We start from the raw sequence: 14727 nt of genomic DNA on the forward strand, positions 1-14727 counted from the left end.
TGATTGGTGTGGGGGATGGGGGAATGATCATTTATTCATATTATAGTAAATTTGAGCGTGATCTCAAATCCAGTAACACGGCAAGTCATATTGGTCAAAATTTTAATTAGTTTCATATTTATAGATTCATTCTTTTGTATTATACATGTTTTGACTCTTAATAATATCAATTTATTATAGTAGACAGTCATTTTTGTATGCAAACAATTAAAAAAAGTTGACTTGCGATATCATCATCCATAAACTGAATATCGTCATTCATATTGTTAGGAATGTTTCGTTAGCATGATATATTATTACTTAATTCCAAAATCACTCCATTCGTTGCTTTTGTTATTGTCATTTTTTACTGTGAATGAATTAATGTTGTTGAATACAAATTGTCTTAGATATATGAATTGTATTAGAAAATGTACTAAGTGATAATGAAAGATCAAGGGATGGTTAAGATTATCAGTTATTTAAAGGATATAAAATCACTTGAAATTAGCATGATTATATAGTTTAATCTCAATTTTTTTTATAAAATTTAGAATTTAATTTTTATGCACGACAAATAAGAGTTTTATCCAGATATCCAATTCTGTATTCTCAGTCTCACATTATTAAAAGTAACTAAATTTCAAATCTATTTTTTAAAATGTCATCTAATCATGAATTTGATTGAATTTTCGATAGAGTAAAATACATTGTCATACATCAAAATTAAACTATAAAATTTAAGTCTAACAATATACTTCAAACACTCATCTTAGATTAATCAGTATACCTAATCACTTGTCTCACTGTACCATCAATAGCTTATAAGATGGGAAGATAAAATGAGAATGAATGGTGAGACCATTATGCAAAACAAAATTATTAAAGCCTTGTCTAATTGCCTTTATTGCCAGAGATAAATTTCTCAGCTTCTGAGCGGGTCGGAAGTGCTGGAATTGCTCCCTTCTGTGTTGTACATATTGCTCCACAAGCATTGGAAAATGTCAAAGCCTCTCTCAAATTTTGCTCCTTCTATAGAGAGAAAGATGAAGACAATGTTATTGTCTCCCTAGTATTACCATAATTATTTATGGTGTGTGTGTCTGAGAGAGAGAGAGAGAGAGAGAGAGAGAGAGAGAGAGAGAGAGAGCTGAGAACCCTGTTACCCTTCCTTTAAATTTCTGCAGTCAAACAATACATGTCCAAATATGTGTAGTTTTGATCAAAAGTAATGTCTTAATTCAATTAGAAAATTAAATGCTTTTTTTTTTCATTTTCTAATTAATTCAGATTTCTTTTTTAGAACAAGGATGCATAGTACCTTGGTGAAATATCTGCAACCCTTCTCTCCATCAGTGACAAGAAGCAACTTCAGTTTGTCATGCCAGAGGGACATAACAACTTCTTCCTTCTCAGAATCTCCTTGTGTAAGAAAGTTAACTTCATCATCACTAACCTATTTAGACCATCATCAATTAATTAGAATAAAACTATACGGTTTTTTAAGTGATCATGCGACAATATTTGAAAACCTACAAATAAAGTGTTTGTGAGAAATATTTTTAAAATATATGAAAAGTCATATTTGAAAAGTTGTATCTCTTGTGAGTTTGTAACTCACTGAAGAGTTGTATCCTATTAAACAGTTTTATCTCGTTAAAGAGATATTTCTCTTCATTAATATAAATAGGACATCAGATTGGTAAAACAGAGAATAAGAATCCATTCATAAAATTCATAACTTCTATCTTTTTTATCTCAATACATTTTTTATACATAGAAGAAATAATAAACAATATCATTCTATGAAATATCATTAGTATAAGACTTTTGATTGTGTGAGTGTATACAGGTCAAATGTTTTTTATTGTATAATATAGAAAATTTGTTAGTAACTCATTTTACACACCACAGTTAGATTGAAGGAATGGATTAAGCTTAAAAAAAATTGTATGTGATACATGGCTAAAACTTTAAGAGTGTGCTATTATATCCTCTAATATTTTTGTTGCAGATTCAGTTTCCTCAGTCCCTTGTCCCAATTTCAACAAATTTTCAAGAATCCCAGTCCAAGTTCTCATTTATAGACATATAACTCAATTTAATGGTGAAAAAGAAAAAAGAATTTGGGTGTTATATATTTATAGTGCGGTAGAGGCCGTCCTACAATTCAAGAATAGATTAAAAAAAAAAAAATTAGTACCTTGATGAAATCAGCATCAAACCAAATGCTCTTGATTCCAGACCTAGCAGTATCAGGAGAAGGCCACAAAGGGATCCTCACATTTGGATCATAAGAAAGCAAAGCACCGGCTTCTCTAGCAGCTTTCATGGCTGCCAAGTGTGCTGATCTGCAAGGCTCTGATATGAGGCTAATGGATCCATAATGGAATATCTTAGCCTTCTTGATCAAACCAATGTTCAACTCAGACTCCTTCAGCATCATATCAGCACTGGGATTCCTGTAGAACATGAATTCCCTCTCTCCATCCTTTCTCAGTGTCACAAATGCCAATGCAGTTCTTGCTTCCCTATCAAAGCACACACCATCTGTGTTCACCCCATTTTGATTCAATATGTCAACTAGCATCTTTCCAAATTCATCATCTCCCACCTGTCACGTTATTGCAGTTTTGAGTCTACATGGCAAAGAAAATGTGACTTTTAATTCGACTAGCAACTATGCTACATATAATCAGCTATCTATAGAGGATACATGTTGAAATACAAAATACACACTGAAAATAATGGCTGATTTGGTGCGCACATATATTTTTTGTTGGATGTGGGTTGTGATGCAAATTTCTCAATCTATATAGAAATATTGATTATTTGTTGGGAATTTTCAAAACTTGAAATTCTGAATTCGCATGCAAGTAATTTTCCCTCCGAGTGGGGGCAACTATTAATAGTGGATTTTTGTTACAAAAAAAATCACAAGTAAAATATCTAGAGGTGTTTTGCTGGTAATTTGTCAGCGATTTCAAGCATATTTGCCGATTTAGCTGCTGATTAATTGCTAGTATAATCGATGATCCTTGAAATAAATTGAGAAGAGATTAATTGAGTACCTTGCCAACGAAGGCAGAGTTACCACCAAGTTTAGAAATGGCACAAGCAACATTGGCAGGGGCACCTCCGGGGGCTTTGATGAAGGCACGAGACTCAGCCAAGGAGACTCCGGCTGTGTCCGGAACAAAATCGATGAGCATCTCGCCGAATGTTATCACTAATGGATCCGTTGAGCCTGCCATCTTTTTCTTATTGTTTTTCTTGCTGTTGTTCTTGAAACCTCAAAAGAATTGCAACCTATGGAGTTATTGATATATTCAAAACTTTCTCACGATGCTAATATGATGCCTTATGTACATTCATTCACTAAGCATTCTTATTAGCCAAAAGAAACGGTTGAAACTCTAAAAAATGTTTATATTAATAAATTATAAGCTTCTAACATAATTAAACAAATATAAGAATTTTTAAGGAGTTTGAATTCCTAAATATTGATCCTGACTGAATAATTATTATTCTATTATATTGGTAGGACTAAAGTACAAGGAATTAATTAGGTTTGACCATTAAATTGAAGTTAAAATAATAACTATTTCTATGCCAATGTGAGTATGTTTAGCCATTTTTCTAGGAGCTCTCAGATAACATACATAAAAGAGTAAGAAAAAGAACACAAGCTTGATCCGAGAATACTTGCTTTTGAAAGGGGACAACTGAAATCACCACACAAACTCACTCATCATGTAACAAATGACAAATGGTAGCTTGAAATTTTATAGGTTCATACTCAACCCGTTTCTGTAGGAAATGCTAATTTTTATGTCACAAAACACTAAGGTTGTAGAAACAAAAACTTATGTTTCAATATACAACTTATGTCATATGACAAAGAGACATAAATTTTTTGCCTTTCCATATTATGAGGGACTGTAAGGGCAGAACTTGCTGTGAAACTTTCTCTCCAAGTGTGTCCTCATCCTATTTCATTTATTCCAATTTTGCCCCACTTAACATAAAAATCTATTCTTCATTGTTTCACATCACGAAGAAGCAACAGGAGATGAAGCTGCACTCTCCAAAACCTCGCTTCTTGCAGCCCATCACACGAAGATACGTTTCTTAGTATGTTGCTCAAATACTTGGCGGTAAATGTTTTTGCTATTTTGATTTCATTTTTTTTTTCCATTGAATCAATTATATTATATGTTATCATATTACATAAATGGTTTCTTTATTTTAACAAAAGTATGTTGGACATACTTGGTGGTACAATGTCTACAACTCAAAGAGATGCTATTTTGATGAACACATTTGTTAAAACTGTCCAAGTTGCATTTTGAAAACAAGGGGAATATATTTAATTTTTAACTCCAACAAAGACATTTCTAACAACGAGTCCTGCCTTGAGAAAATTCTAGATGATCTATCTTGGTTTGAGTAAGCAAGAAACTATATCAGGGTTGCTTTGAAGTTCATATAGAACTTTGAGTTGGAGACTGACCAAGCATTCGTGATATGCAAGATCATGCTTTGAATATGTTTATCCATAATTTGGTGAGAACTTTTTTTTTTTTTTTGAAGTGCAGAGAGCTTAAGACTGCAAGGTGGAGCGTTGGAAAACAAAATAAAACAACTAACAACAATAACACCTCAAAGTACCTAGCAACCCCTAGTCATTTTCGGCATTGCCATGAACAACCAAAGGGTTCATCACCAAACCATTCATAAGAGAAACTAAAGGACCTGTTTATAATTTCCACCACATTTGAGGCTTGATTTTTGAAGATTCTGTCATTTTTTTTTCTTGTCAAACTGTCCAACTAATAGTAAAGAATCCAATGAACCACCGCTTCCTCTCATCCTTTCTCGCCGAATCATTCGTTCAACCTTTAAAGTGTTGCTTTAGTGAACCTGACATTGTCCAAATTCTCCCAAGAACAAATAGCTAAGCACACTACACCTGTCAAGTGATCTCACAACCAATAAATAAATGAAAGGCAGACTCTACAGACTTATAACATAAAACACACGTATTATCATTTTGGTCAAGAACCCCTAATCTACACAGTCTCTCCTTAGTATTCACCCTGCCAACTAGCACAAACTAAGTAAACAACTCAATTCTTGGTGAGACGAAATCTCTCCAAATAGCACTAGTGAAGCTATATCTTGTGATTTCCACCGGAAGAATTTTCGCTTGCAACACCTGCACAAAAGAGTTAGTTGAAAAAACATCTGATCTATCAAATTTCTATACCACTCTATCCTCTCTCTCATTTGTTGGCTTAATAGATTGTAAACTCTCATGAAGTTGGTTTACTAGTTCCAACTCCTATTGGAATAACTCTCTCCTCCATTGAAAACTCCAAATCCACTCTAACTCATCCCAAAACCCACAATTCTCTATAACAGATCCTTTAAGGTTTGAAACTGAGAAAAGTCTTAGGAACACATATTTTAATGCTCCACTAGGTAACTATCTATCCTCCCAGAATCGGATTGTTCTGTCATTCTCCAGATCTATAGACAAGTCTTTGATCATCTTTTCTCTCACATATGGTTCACTGATTTGTAATTGACAAATCTCCTTCCATGGATCCCCTCTCGTAGGTATAGGCTGGCCACTCAATATCTCAGACGGATTTATGTGATTACAAAAGCAAATAACTTTTTTCCATAAGAGACAGTTTTATTTCAAAAATCTCCCCCACCACTTAAACAATAAAGCCATATTCCGAGCCACTACATCCCCAATCCCCAAATCACATGCTTTTTTTGGAGTCATCACGAGATCCCATAACTTAACTAACTTGGTGAGAACTGAATCCAAAAAAACTTCATAACTTACCTAAATATTAGAATTTTAAAAAGTAAAATCCATGCTATTCTTGTGAAATAATATATAAAAGTTTGTCTCTCTAAAAAAAAGTATAGGTAGACAACTCAAACCAGCTAATTTTTTAAACAATTCCAATTAATATCTTTTACAAGGTGTCAGGAGGGTGATGTGCTGCCATTAGGGGATGCGCCGGGTGGGGGATGCACCGCCGTAGGGTGTTGTGCCGCTGTTGGGAGGGTGATAAGCTGATGTAGTAAAAGGTAGTGGGGTGAAATGGTGAATGTTGAAAAAATAAAGTAAATGCTAGGTAGATGGGAATGATTTTTTGTTGAATTGGACTTTGGAATCCATCCTATTAGAGAGTTGAAAGGAGTTGGTTGGACTTAGTTGGACTCCCTCTTGGTTATCTAATGATATTGCTTATATCTACCTCTCTTCTCTATTTATTTATTTATTTTACAATACTTTTTTTATATTAGATTCATCGACTATACTATATGTACACTAAAATCAGCCACCAAAATCAACCACTAATATAAAATATATATTGGAATATAAAATACACATTAAAAATGAACTAAATAACATATATATTTATACACAAATATATAATAATTAATTTTAGTGGCTAATTTTAATATATAAATAGCATTTTTGAAGACCCACTATTCCTTGTCATAGTTGAGGTCAGGTGCCCCTATATATATGATGTATCTTAACATTAATCTTATTTCATTTACAACCATATATCCTGATATTCAAATATGCAAGAAAATAAAACATTGATCAATATCTGAAACACGTAATAAGGGAAAAATATGAGTGAATACTCCATCTAACTCTTAACAATTATCTCAAAAAGAATATGAGGCCTTCCAAAAAAAACACACAATTTGGTCCCAGATCTTTTTTTTTTTAAGAACTGATTAGCTCCTGTGTTAAAAAAAATATTGGCATGATCATTTTTTGAAAATAAAAAAAAATTGGTTTCGTTCTTTTCTAATTTTTCTTCAAAGATTCTTCGTAAAATCCAGCCCAGTGGCTTGGTATACAAACAGGCCCATTGGCCCTTATCATCACAACAATAATTCATTTCTCTTTATTTTCCCACTTTTGGGAATTTTTTTTCATTCTTCGCTTATGTTTTGTTAATGAAATCATGAATACCATTTCTGGGGTTACCAACGGGAAATAAAGCAAAGCCGAATGGACAAGTTTCATGATTTTTTCATGAGACTCGTTATTCTGTTCAGCCCACAAGAAGGCATAAAATAAATACAGAATATTTGTAAACCCCCTATCTCAATTTTGTTATTGTAGAAGCAAATTCGAAGCATGAATGGTTGAGAATGTTTTTTTCTAACATGTCCCTTTGAATAACATAAAGAAGACAACACACCCATTCCACGGGTACCTGCCTTGCTCCAGAAAGTATTTACTTGCAATTTATGATCATGCTTGACATCAATGTGAAATAATAACAATCTTTGAAGCTCAATAACCCATCCAAGTTTTGAGCATTTGGTCATGAAATCACAAAGAAAATGGAGCCACAAAACCTAATAACCACTTCAAAATCTTGCCATGTCCAAACTTTCCAGAAAGTCACAATCTTTATTCATCACATAAGATTTATTCATTTTTCCTTCAAGGAGGTCCTAGTGGAGCTAGGGGATGGAATAAGAGATAAACATGCTAAGAACTAATCTATCTCAACACTAACAACTCCAAATACAAGGATATTAAGAGAGTGATGCTACTTATAGATCACTACAGCAGATTTACTCAAATTTGTAGTGCTTGTCTACACCAACAGACACATCCCAAGTGCAACTCATCCCTTTTGGAAACACAACCAAGTCACCGGCGCCAATCTCAACTGACTCATCTGCCCCACTTGGTGTAACCTTCACCTTCCCTTCCAAAAGATAGCAAGTCTCTTTGGCTTCATATGTCCATGGGAATTTGCTTGGAGGGCAACCCCATCTGTTTGTTTATCATAAAAATGTGAGACAAATAGCCAGAGCCATGCATTTGTATCAAGGGCTAAAATTCAATACAAAATATTCATAGTGAAGACTTGAGAATGAGAAAGGTAATAAGAAAGACAGCTTCTTGCCAACTATATATCGAAGTTTCAAGGTGTGTCTGGTATGGCAGAAAAAAAAAAAAGGGGAATGATTTTACAAATTAGCTTCATATGAGGAAATCCAAGACCAAGAAGCAAATAATTTCAGATACACTGAAATAAAATTGTAACCATCAATTCCATCACTCTATCAAACTTAACCATCACAAAATTCAATGACGGTGATGTGTCTTAGTTGAATTGAAGACACAAGGGCATACTGCACGGAACCTAATAATCACAAAAAATTGACACAGCAACATGGTCCATGGATCCTATACTCTAGCTTGGTTCCTTAAATATAGAACCACACAGAATTGTCTTCCCCATAAGATTAATGTTCACAGTCATAGTACAGAACAAGATTCATCCACCAAACCACAAGTCGATAACAACAGTTGTATGGACTATGGAGTCATGGAGATATGTGGAAAAAAAACTGATTCAAATCAACATAAAACTAAAGATATAGATAAAGAGATGATGAAGCTTACTTAGGCCATTGCTTGACACCAAGTTCAGTGAGTTTTGTCTCAGGAGGGTTCCTCTCAACCTTGATGCCAAGTTTCTCTGTGACAGTAGCCATGCTTTCAGTCTCTGCTCTTACCCTACCTACTCTCCTCCTACTAGTTGATGGAAAATGAACCCAGTTAGCACCAGTGTGTCTGGTTTGTGAGAAAAGTAGAGAGTTATTAGGTGATAAAGCGGCCACAATAGATGATGATGATGATGATGATGCCATTGCAATAAAAGCTTGTTAGGAAAGGTTAAAGACTTGGTTGGTTTCTTGCTTCTTAGTCAAAAGTAATAGGTGGTGCTGTGGCAATTATAAATTTATTGTTTTGTTTTGGTTCACTCATTTCTCATCTTCTGCAGTTTGCTAGAAAATCACAAAAACAACAAACAAATTATTTATGTACAAGTGTTTTGGCTTATGTTGCATGCATACAGCTATAAACTAAGAAAATTTGTAAAATTTGAAATAGGGATATGGCAATATATACATGAAAAATAATAATAGTAAGTAATAAATAATAATAAATTAAACTCCCTCTACATAAAACAAATTCCATATAATAAAAACTAGACCTTAATAACAATTGAGAAAATATCTCAAGTTTACTATAAAACAAGCCAAAATCGGCATTAAGCTCCAAGAACCCTACCAGAAATTAATAACAAGCTCAATGGTTAAACTTTGTGAAACAACCAATATTATTATGGTAAATACTTTATAACAAGAAATTTTACCAGAAAATGCTTTTTGCTAAGCGAAATGTGAAAAACTAGGTGTGTATTTGCCTATTTGGTTTGTGTTTTTATTTGCTGTTTTTATTTCGAGTGTTTTCTATTTTCTGAATCTTGTGAAGAAAAAGTGAAAACAGAAAAGTGAAATTCCTTCGCCCAATCCACAAAACAGAAAATACTGAAAATGAAAAAAAAAATAAAAACACAAACCGAAAGCATCCTAAAATTTTTAATGTTTATAGTAACCCACAAGTAAAAAAACTTTGATTACCCACTTAGAATAGAAAAGCAATTCAGCAACAAATAAAGGGAAGTTATTGAATAGCTACCCATTCAGCTCAAATACTGAACATCGTAAAAGCTACGGGGAATAAAGAACTGCAGCGATGTGAAGTAGTAAAAGATTTTACCAACAAACACTGTTTCGAGCAAAAGAAAACATAAACGAATAGAATGGAGTAACTCACAGATATAGTTGAGTGTAGGGTTCATAAAATGACGGTTACAGAAAAATTATTTGTGGTTGAGTCGACGGAGAAAGAAACCACCTTAGACAGTCACCGTCGTGGGGCTGCCTCCGCTCCTTTTGGAGTTATTCCGTGCAGCTGCGGACCCAAGAACCGGTGGACCTAATTGCCCTCTCTTAAGTTTTACTTAACCTCCAAGTATTTTATTGAGGTAATAATTAATAAGCATAATAAACTACCTTTCCGAAAATATTTGAGTAATAACCTGAAAATGGATATAAACTAATTTAATGTGAATGTGATTGAATTAGTACTTTTTTCAAATAATTTCATTACCTTTATACAGCCTCCTAATTTTTATTAGTAATGTTACATGTACAGTGTACATTTTGTGTGTTAAAAACAATTGATAAAAATAAGGAATAGCCTAATTTAAATCGCTTTTCATTAAAAGGAGGCTACTCTATGGGCTCCTTTCCTTTTTGCCTCTTGGAACTTGATGATGCCATGCAAAATGGTTGATGTGTGGTTGCGGTTCACTAGACGTGGCTAGGAGAATGTGTATGAAACTTTCGGTAAAGTGGAGGATGAAGTGTGTGTGTCCGAGAGAAGGAAGGGAGAAGAATGATAGTATAAAGTGTGTACGGAGAGGTTGTGTGAAGGGTTTATGTAGAAAGATGGCAAATGATTGAAGGGTGTGGATTGATGGTGTTGTTTGATAGTGGACGGTTGGGATTTGGTATTGAATGAGCACAAGGATCACCTCTTTTATGAGGGTCTTGGTTTGGTCTCCAAAGCTATCCAACTCACAATGTTGCATGGCAACACTTCCAAAGATATTCCCCTTAAAGACAAGTGTGGATTTCCTTGGTATAGTGGCAGAATCTCCCTTCCTTAATTGTCCTATCAAGTACTATCAATGTCCCTTTTGATTCCCTATACACGAAAAAAAAAAGAATGCAAATGGTTAATTGAAATTTTTGGTGGAAAAACTTAAGGTGTGAGCTAGCTAAAAAAATCTTTTTCTTTTATTTTTAAATGACTAAATGCTTTCCATGAATGCAAATCAATCAACCACTAAATTTTCCATGCATGCAACGTTGGTACACCAAACTTGTTTGTGATCATATGGTGCAACAAGTTTGGGAAATAATTTTACCTCATAAAGTGTGTTCAAGCCCACTTAGTGTGCCTTGAACACCAAACTTATCATGTACTATACGCTGCATGTAAAAGGGGTCTTATATTGGTCGTCAAAATTGATTTAAAAATCCATGAAATTTGCCTTATTACTACTATTAGAAATTAAAGGAAGAGGGCATAGAACATGGGTTGCCTTCCATGAAGCGCTTTTTTAGCGTCATTAGCTTGACGTTTGGTCCTTGTCAAGGTGGCTGATAGTGCTTGAAATCTTCCCCCCTTACAGTGAACCTATGTCCATTGGCCTTATTGATAAGCTCCATATGCTCTAGGGACAAGATTTTGTTGATGGTGTACACTGGAGGCAGCTGGGATGGGATAGTGGGGAGGTGAGGTGGTATAGATGGGAAGTATGTAGAGAACACTTCATCTCCGGGCGAGAAATCTTCTGTAGGGATTTTCTTCTTTTTCCATCCCCTTGGGACCTTTTTTCTTGTGTCCGTTGATGCCAACTTGTTTCTTGTGGTTTTCTTTTTGAGAATGGTTTTGTTGTCTAATTCATGTGATTCTGGTGGGTTTGTTTCTTTTGGATTACACTTGGCTGTTGCTCCTTCTGATCACATTGGTTGTTAACCATAGGAGTCCTTATGTGTGGTGCTTGTGCTTCCTTGTTTGGCTCCTCCATCAGCTCTTTGTTATCATGGTCTGCTTCTTGTGAGAAGTTGAAAACATTGAAAGTGAGCTGATCATTATGTATTCTCAACACTAGCTCTCCTCGTTCCACATCTATGAGTGCTCTGGCTGTGGCTAAGAATGGCCTTCTCAGAATGATAGGGTAAATAGGGTTCTCATCCATTTCCAGTACAACAAAGTCTGTGGGGAGGAAGTAGTTCCCAATCTTCATTAGCACATTCTCAACCACTCCTATTGCCTGTTTTTGAGTTTTGTCAGCCAACTTAATGATTACATCTGTGGGTGTTAGCTCATTGATTTGAAGCTTTTTCATGAGGGATAGAGGCGTTAAGTTGATACTCGCTCCCAAGTCACAGAGTCCTTTATCAATCATTGTTTCTCCTATGGCACAGGGAATATGAAAACTCCCTGGATCCTTCCTCTTTGTGGGTGGCCCTGGTTGAATGAGAGCACTGCAATCCCTATTCATCTTTATTGTTTCTCCACCTTTCAATGAACTCTTTCTGGCTAATAACTCCTTTATATACTTTATGTAGAAAGGCATTTGCTGGAGGGCTTTAATAAATGGTATATTTACATCAAGAGATGCAAACATGTCGAGGAATCTTGAATACATTCTCCCTGCTACACCACCTTTAAGCCTTTGGGGAAAGGGTGCATATGGGTTAAGTGTCTCCTTCTTCTTCAGCTCTTCCTTAAGTGTGGGTTGAGGTGCATGGCTCCTTTCTTCCTGGTTTCCCTTTTGATTGTCTTGGAGGTGTTCTACTTCATTCATGCTCCTCTCATCACTTGTGGTGATCATCTTACACTCTTCCCACCTTACTTTCTTTATTTCTTCTCTTGGGTTCTTCTCCGTGTCACTAGGAAATCCATCAGTGGGTTTGGAAATTTGTTGAGATAGATACCTTACTTGGGACTCCAGTCTCTTGATGTTTTCTCCTTGATTTTTGATATTGGCTCGCACTTCTTCCTTGAACACCTTGTTGTCTTGGACTTCTCTATATAAATCTTTAAGTAGAGTCTCAATTTTTGAAAGTCTATCCTCTGTTAGTGATGGTGGATTGAGATTAAGTGGTTGAGAACGGTGGTTAGGTGGTTGTTGATAGGGTCTCTGTGAGGTATATTGGTGAGTTGCATTGTTGTTGGAGTTGAGGTTGTGGCGTCTCTGGTCTTGACCTTGGTCTTGTTGATTTTTCCAACTAAAGTTGGGGTGATTTCTCCATCCAGAGTTGTAGGTTTTGGAGTATGGGTCATGGATTTTCCTAGGTGAGTTTTTGCAACATAATTGACTTGTTCTCGGTCACCTTCTTCTCCTATATTCACTCCTTCTTGAGTTGGTGATGACGTGATGACTGCTGCAACTTGGTTTTCCTCCACCTTCTTGGTGAGATCTGCTAGCTGCTTGGTGATCATCTTATTTTGAGCTAGCAATGCATCCATGTGGTTCAACTCCATTACTCCTCGAGTGTTACTTCTTTTAGAGGCATAGAAGTAGTCATTCTCAGCTACTGTTTCAATGACATCTATGGCTTCTTCGATGGTTTTCTTCTTGTTTAGAAAGCCCCCTGATGAATGATCTACAGCCTTCTTTGACTCATAGGAAAAACCTTCATAGAAAATGTGAAGTTGCATCCATTCATTAAACATATCTGGTGGGCATCTTCTTGTTAAGTCCTTGAACCTCTCCCATGCCTCATAGAGTGTCTCACCATCTTGTTGTCTGAAAGTCTGCACCTCAGCTCTCAGCCTGTTAATTCTTTGAGGAGGGTAGAATCTTGCCAAAAATTTGTTCACCACATCTTCCCAATTTGTCAAACTCTCCTTTGGAAAGGATTCGAGCCACTTGGATGCCTTGTCCCTGAGTGAAAAAGGGAACAACAACAGCCTATAGACATCCGGGTGGACTCCATTAGACTTCACAGTGTCACAATTTCTCAGGAAGATGGTTAGATGTTGATTGGGGTCTTCTTGAGCACTTCCTCCAAATGAGCAGTTGTTCTGAACAAGGGTGATGAGCTAGGGTTTTAGTTCAAAGCTGTTGGCATGTATGGTGGGCTTCTGGATGTTACTTCTACAGTTTCCTGGATTTGGATTGATCTAGGAGCTTAGAACTCTTCTTTCTTGCCAGCATGATTTACAAGACCTTCTCTAGCATGGTTGTGAGCTTCTTCTTCATGATTGTTTTCCAAGTTCTCTTCCATGTTGGGTTCAAAGTACTCTTCTTCTTCCTCAGCACCAACAACTCCTTTCCCTCTTATTCCCTTCTTAATCTCCAGAGGGTTCTCTCAGGTTCTGAATCGAAGGAAATTGAGGTTCCCCCTCTTCTCCCTGTCATACAACTAACAAAACATGCAACAAGAGATAAAATGAAGAGGTTATTCTTGTTAGAGTGATTGTTAGTGTGAGTGATGCAAATTATCAAACAGTTAGTGGGTTAGTGAATAGAATTGTAGATAATAACAAAGAAAGAAAAAAAAAACAGAGAGGGTATAGAGGATGAGGAGGAAGTTAAACAAAGTGAAAATAAATGACTGAATAAAGTAAACAAATAAGGAAAAATGCTCAATCTAGTGAGCTTCCAACTTAATCATTGTTGATACAAACTCAATCCCCGGCAACAACGCCATAAACTTGATGCACGAAAACTTGTCTCTCAACAAATTTCCTTTTGGCAAGTATACCGAATTTGTCGTCAAGTAAAAACTCACAATAGAGTGAGGTCGAATCCCACAGGGATTGATTGGTCAAGCAACTTTAGTTGGAAGAATATGCTAGTTGAGCTCAAAAGAGTGTAGTTTGAGAATTGCAGAAAATTAAATGGCGGAAAAGTAAATAGCAGAAAATAAAGTGCAGAATCTTAAATGGGAATTTGGGGTAATGAGCATGAAAATAAATGACAGAAAATAAAGAGAATGGGTAAGATCAGAAATGGGGAATTCATTAGGCTCAGGAGATGTTGTATTCTTTGGATCAAGTTCATGTTCATCTCTTCCTCAATCAATGCATCTATTGATCACCTTGGCAATCTTAGGTGATTAGATTCCAATTCCTTGGTAATCCAATCTCTCTAAGCTTGAACAATTACCCAATTCCTTGATTTAATTGCTCATGGAAAGAGATGAAGTATGGTCACTGATTATACCACATGTGTTTCCAAATCAAAGTGTTGGGAGGATTACATGTCACTATATCCGCCCAGACCCCAATTTGGTCCAACATGA

At 35.6% G+C, this 14727-nt stretch overlaps 2 protein-coding genes and 1 non-coding gene across 7 annotated transcripts; 1 reads left to right on the forward strand and 2 right to left on the reverse strand.

Annotated features, from left to right (window-relative positions):
• Positions 1 to 713: 713 nt before the first annotated feature.
• On the reverse strand, positions 714 to 3233 carry LOC107466060 (probable fructokinase-5). Its single transcript, XM_021131951.2, has 5 exons — positions 3051 to 3233; positions 2183 to 2593; positions 1301 to 1435; positions 1131 to 1160; positions 714 to 1011 (listed from the first exon to the last, which is right to left on the reverse strand). The coding sequence occupies exons 1-5, from the start codon at positions 3231 to 3233 to the stop codon at positions 874 to 876; spliced, it is 897 nt and encodes a 298-aa protein (XP_020987610.1). The 3' UTR covers positions 714 to 873.
• A 4191-nt stretch (positions 3234 to 7424) lies between these two features.
• On the reverse strand, positions 7425 to 9927 carry LOC107466064 (uncharacterized). 5 transcript variants are annotated; one of them, XM_016085049.3, is made up of 3 exons: positions 9755 to 9927; positions 8453 to 8623; positions 7425 to 7816 (listed from the first exon to the last, which is right to left on the reverse strand). In XM_016085049.3, exons 2-3 carry the CDS (start codon positions 8542 to 8544, stop codon positions 7612 to 7614), a joined length of 297 nt encoding a protein of 98 aa, XP_015940535.1. In that variant the 5' UTR covers positions 8545 to 8623; positions 9755 to 9927; the 3' UTR covers positions 7425 to 7611. The 5 variants fall into 5 exon arrangements, with proteins under 5 accessions (XP_015940535.1, XP_015940537.1, XP_015940534.1 ...); XM_016085051.3 differs by having other exon boundaries at positions 8453 to 8584; positions 9755 to 9903; XM_016085048.3 differs by having other exon boundaries at positions 9674 to 9838.
• A 3220-nt stretch (positions 9928 to 13147) lies between these two features.
• LOC127742107 (small nucleolar RNA R71) lies at positions 13148 to 13255 on the forward strand. Its single transcript, XR_008003294.1, has one exon. It is a non-coding gene; the product is annotated as a small nucleolar RNA R71 (small nucleolar RNA).
• The last annotated feature ends 1472 nt before the right edge of the window (positions 13256 to 14727 follow it).

This window comes from Arachis duranensis, chromosome 9, assembly GCF_000817695.3.
Source record: "Arachis duranensis cultivar V14167 chromosome 9, aradu.V14167.gnm2.J7QH, whole genome shotgun sequence".
In the NCBI taxonomy this organism is placed as follows: domain Eukaryota; kingdom Viridiplantae; phylum Streptophyta; class Magnoliopsida; order Fabales; family Fabaceae; genus Arachis; species Arachis duranensis.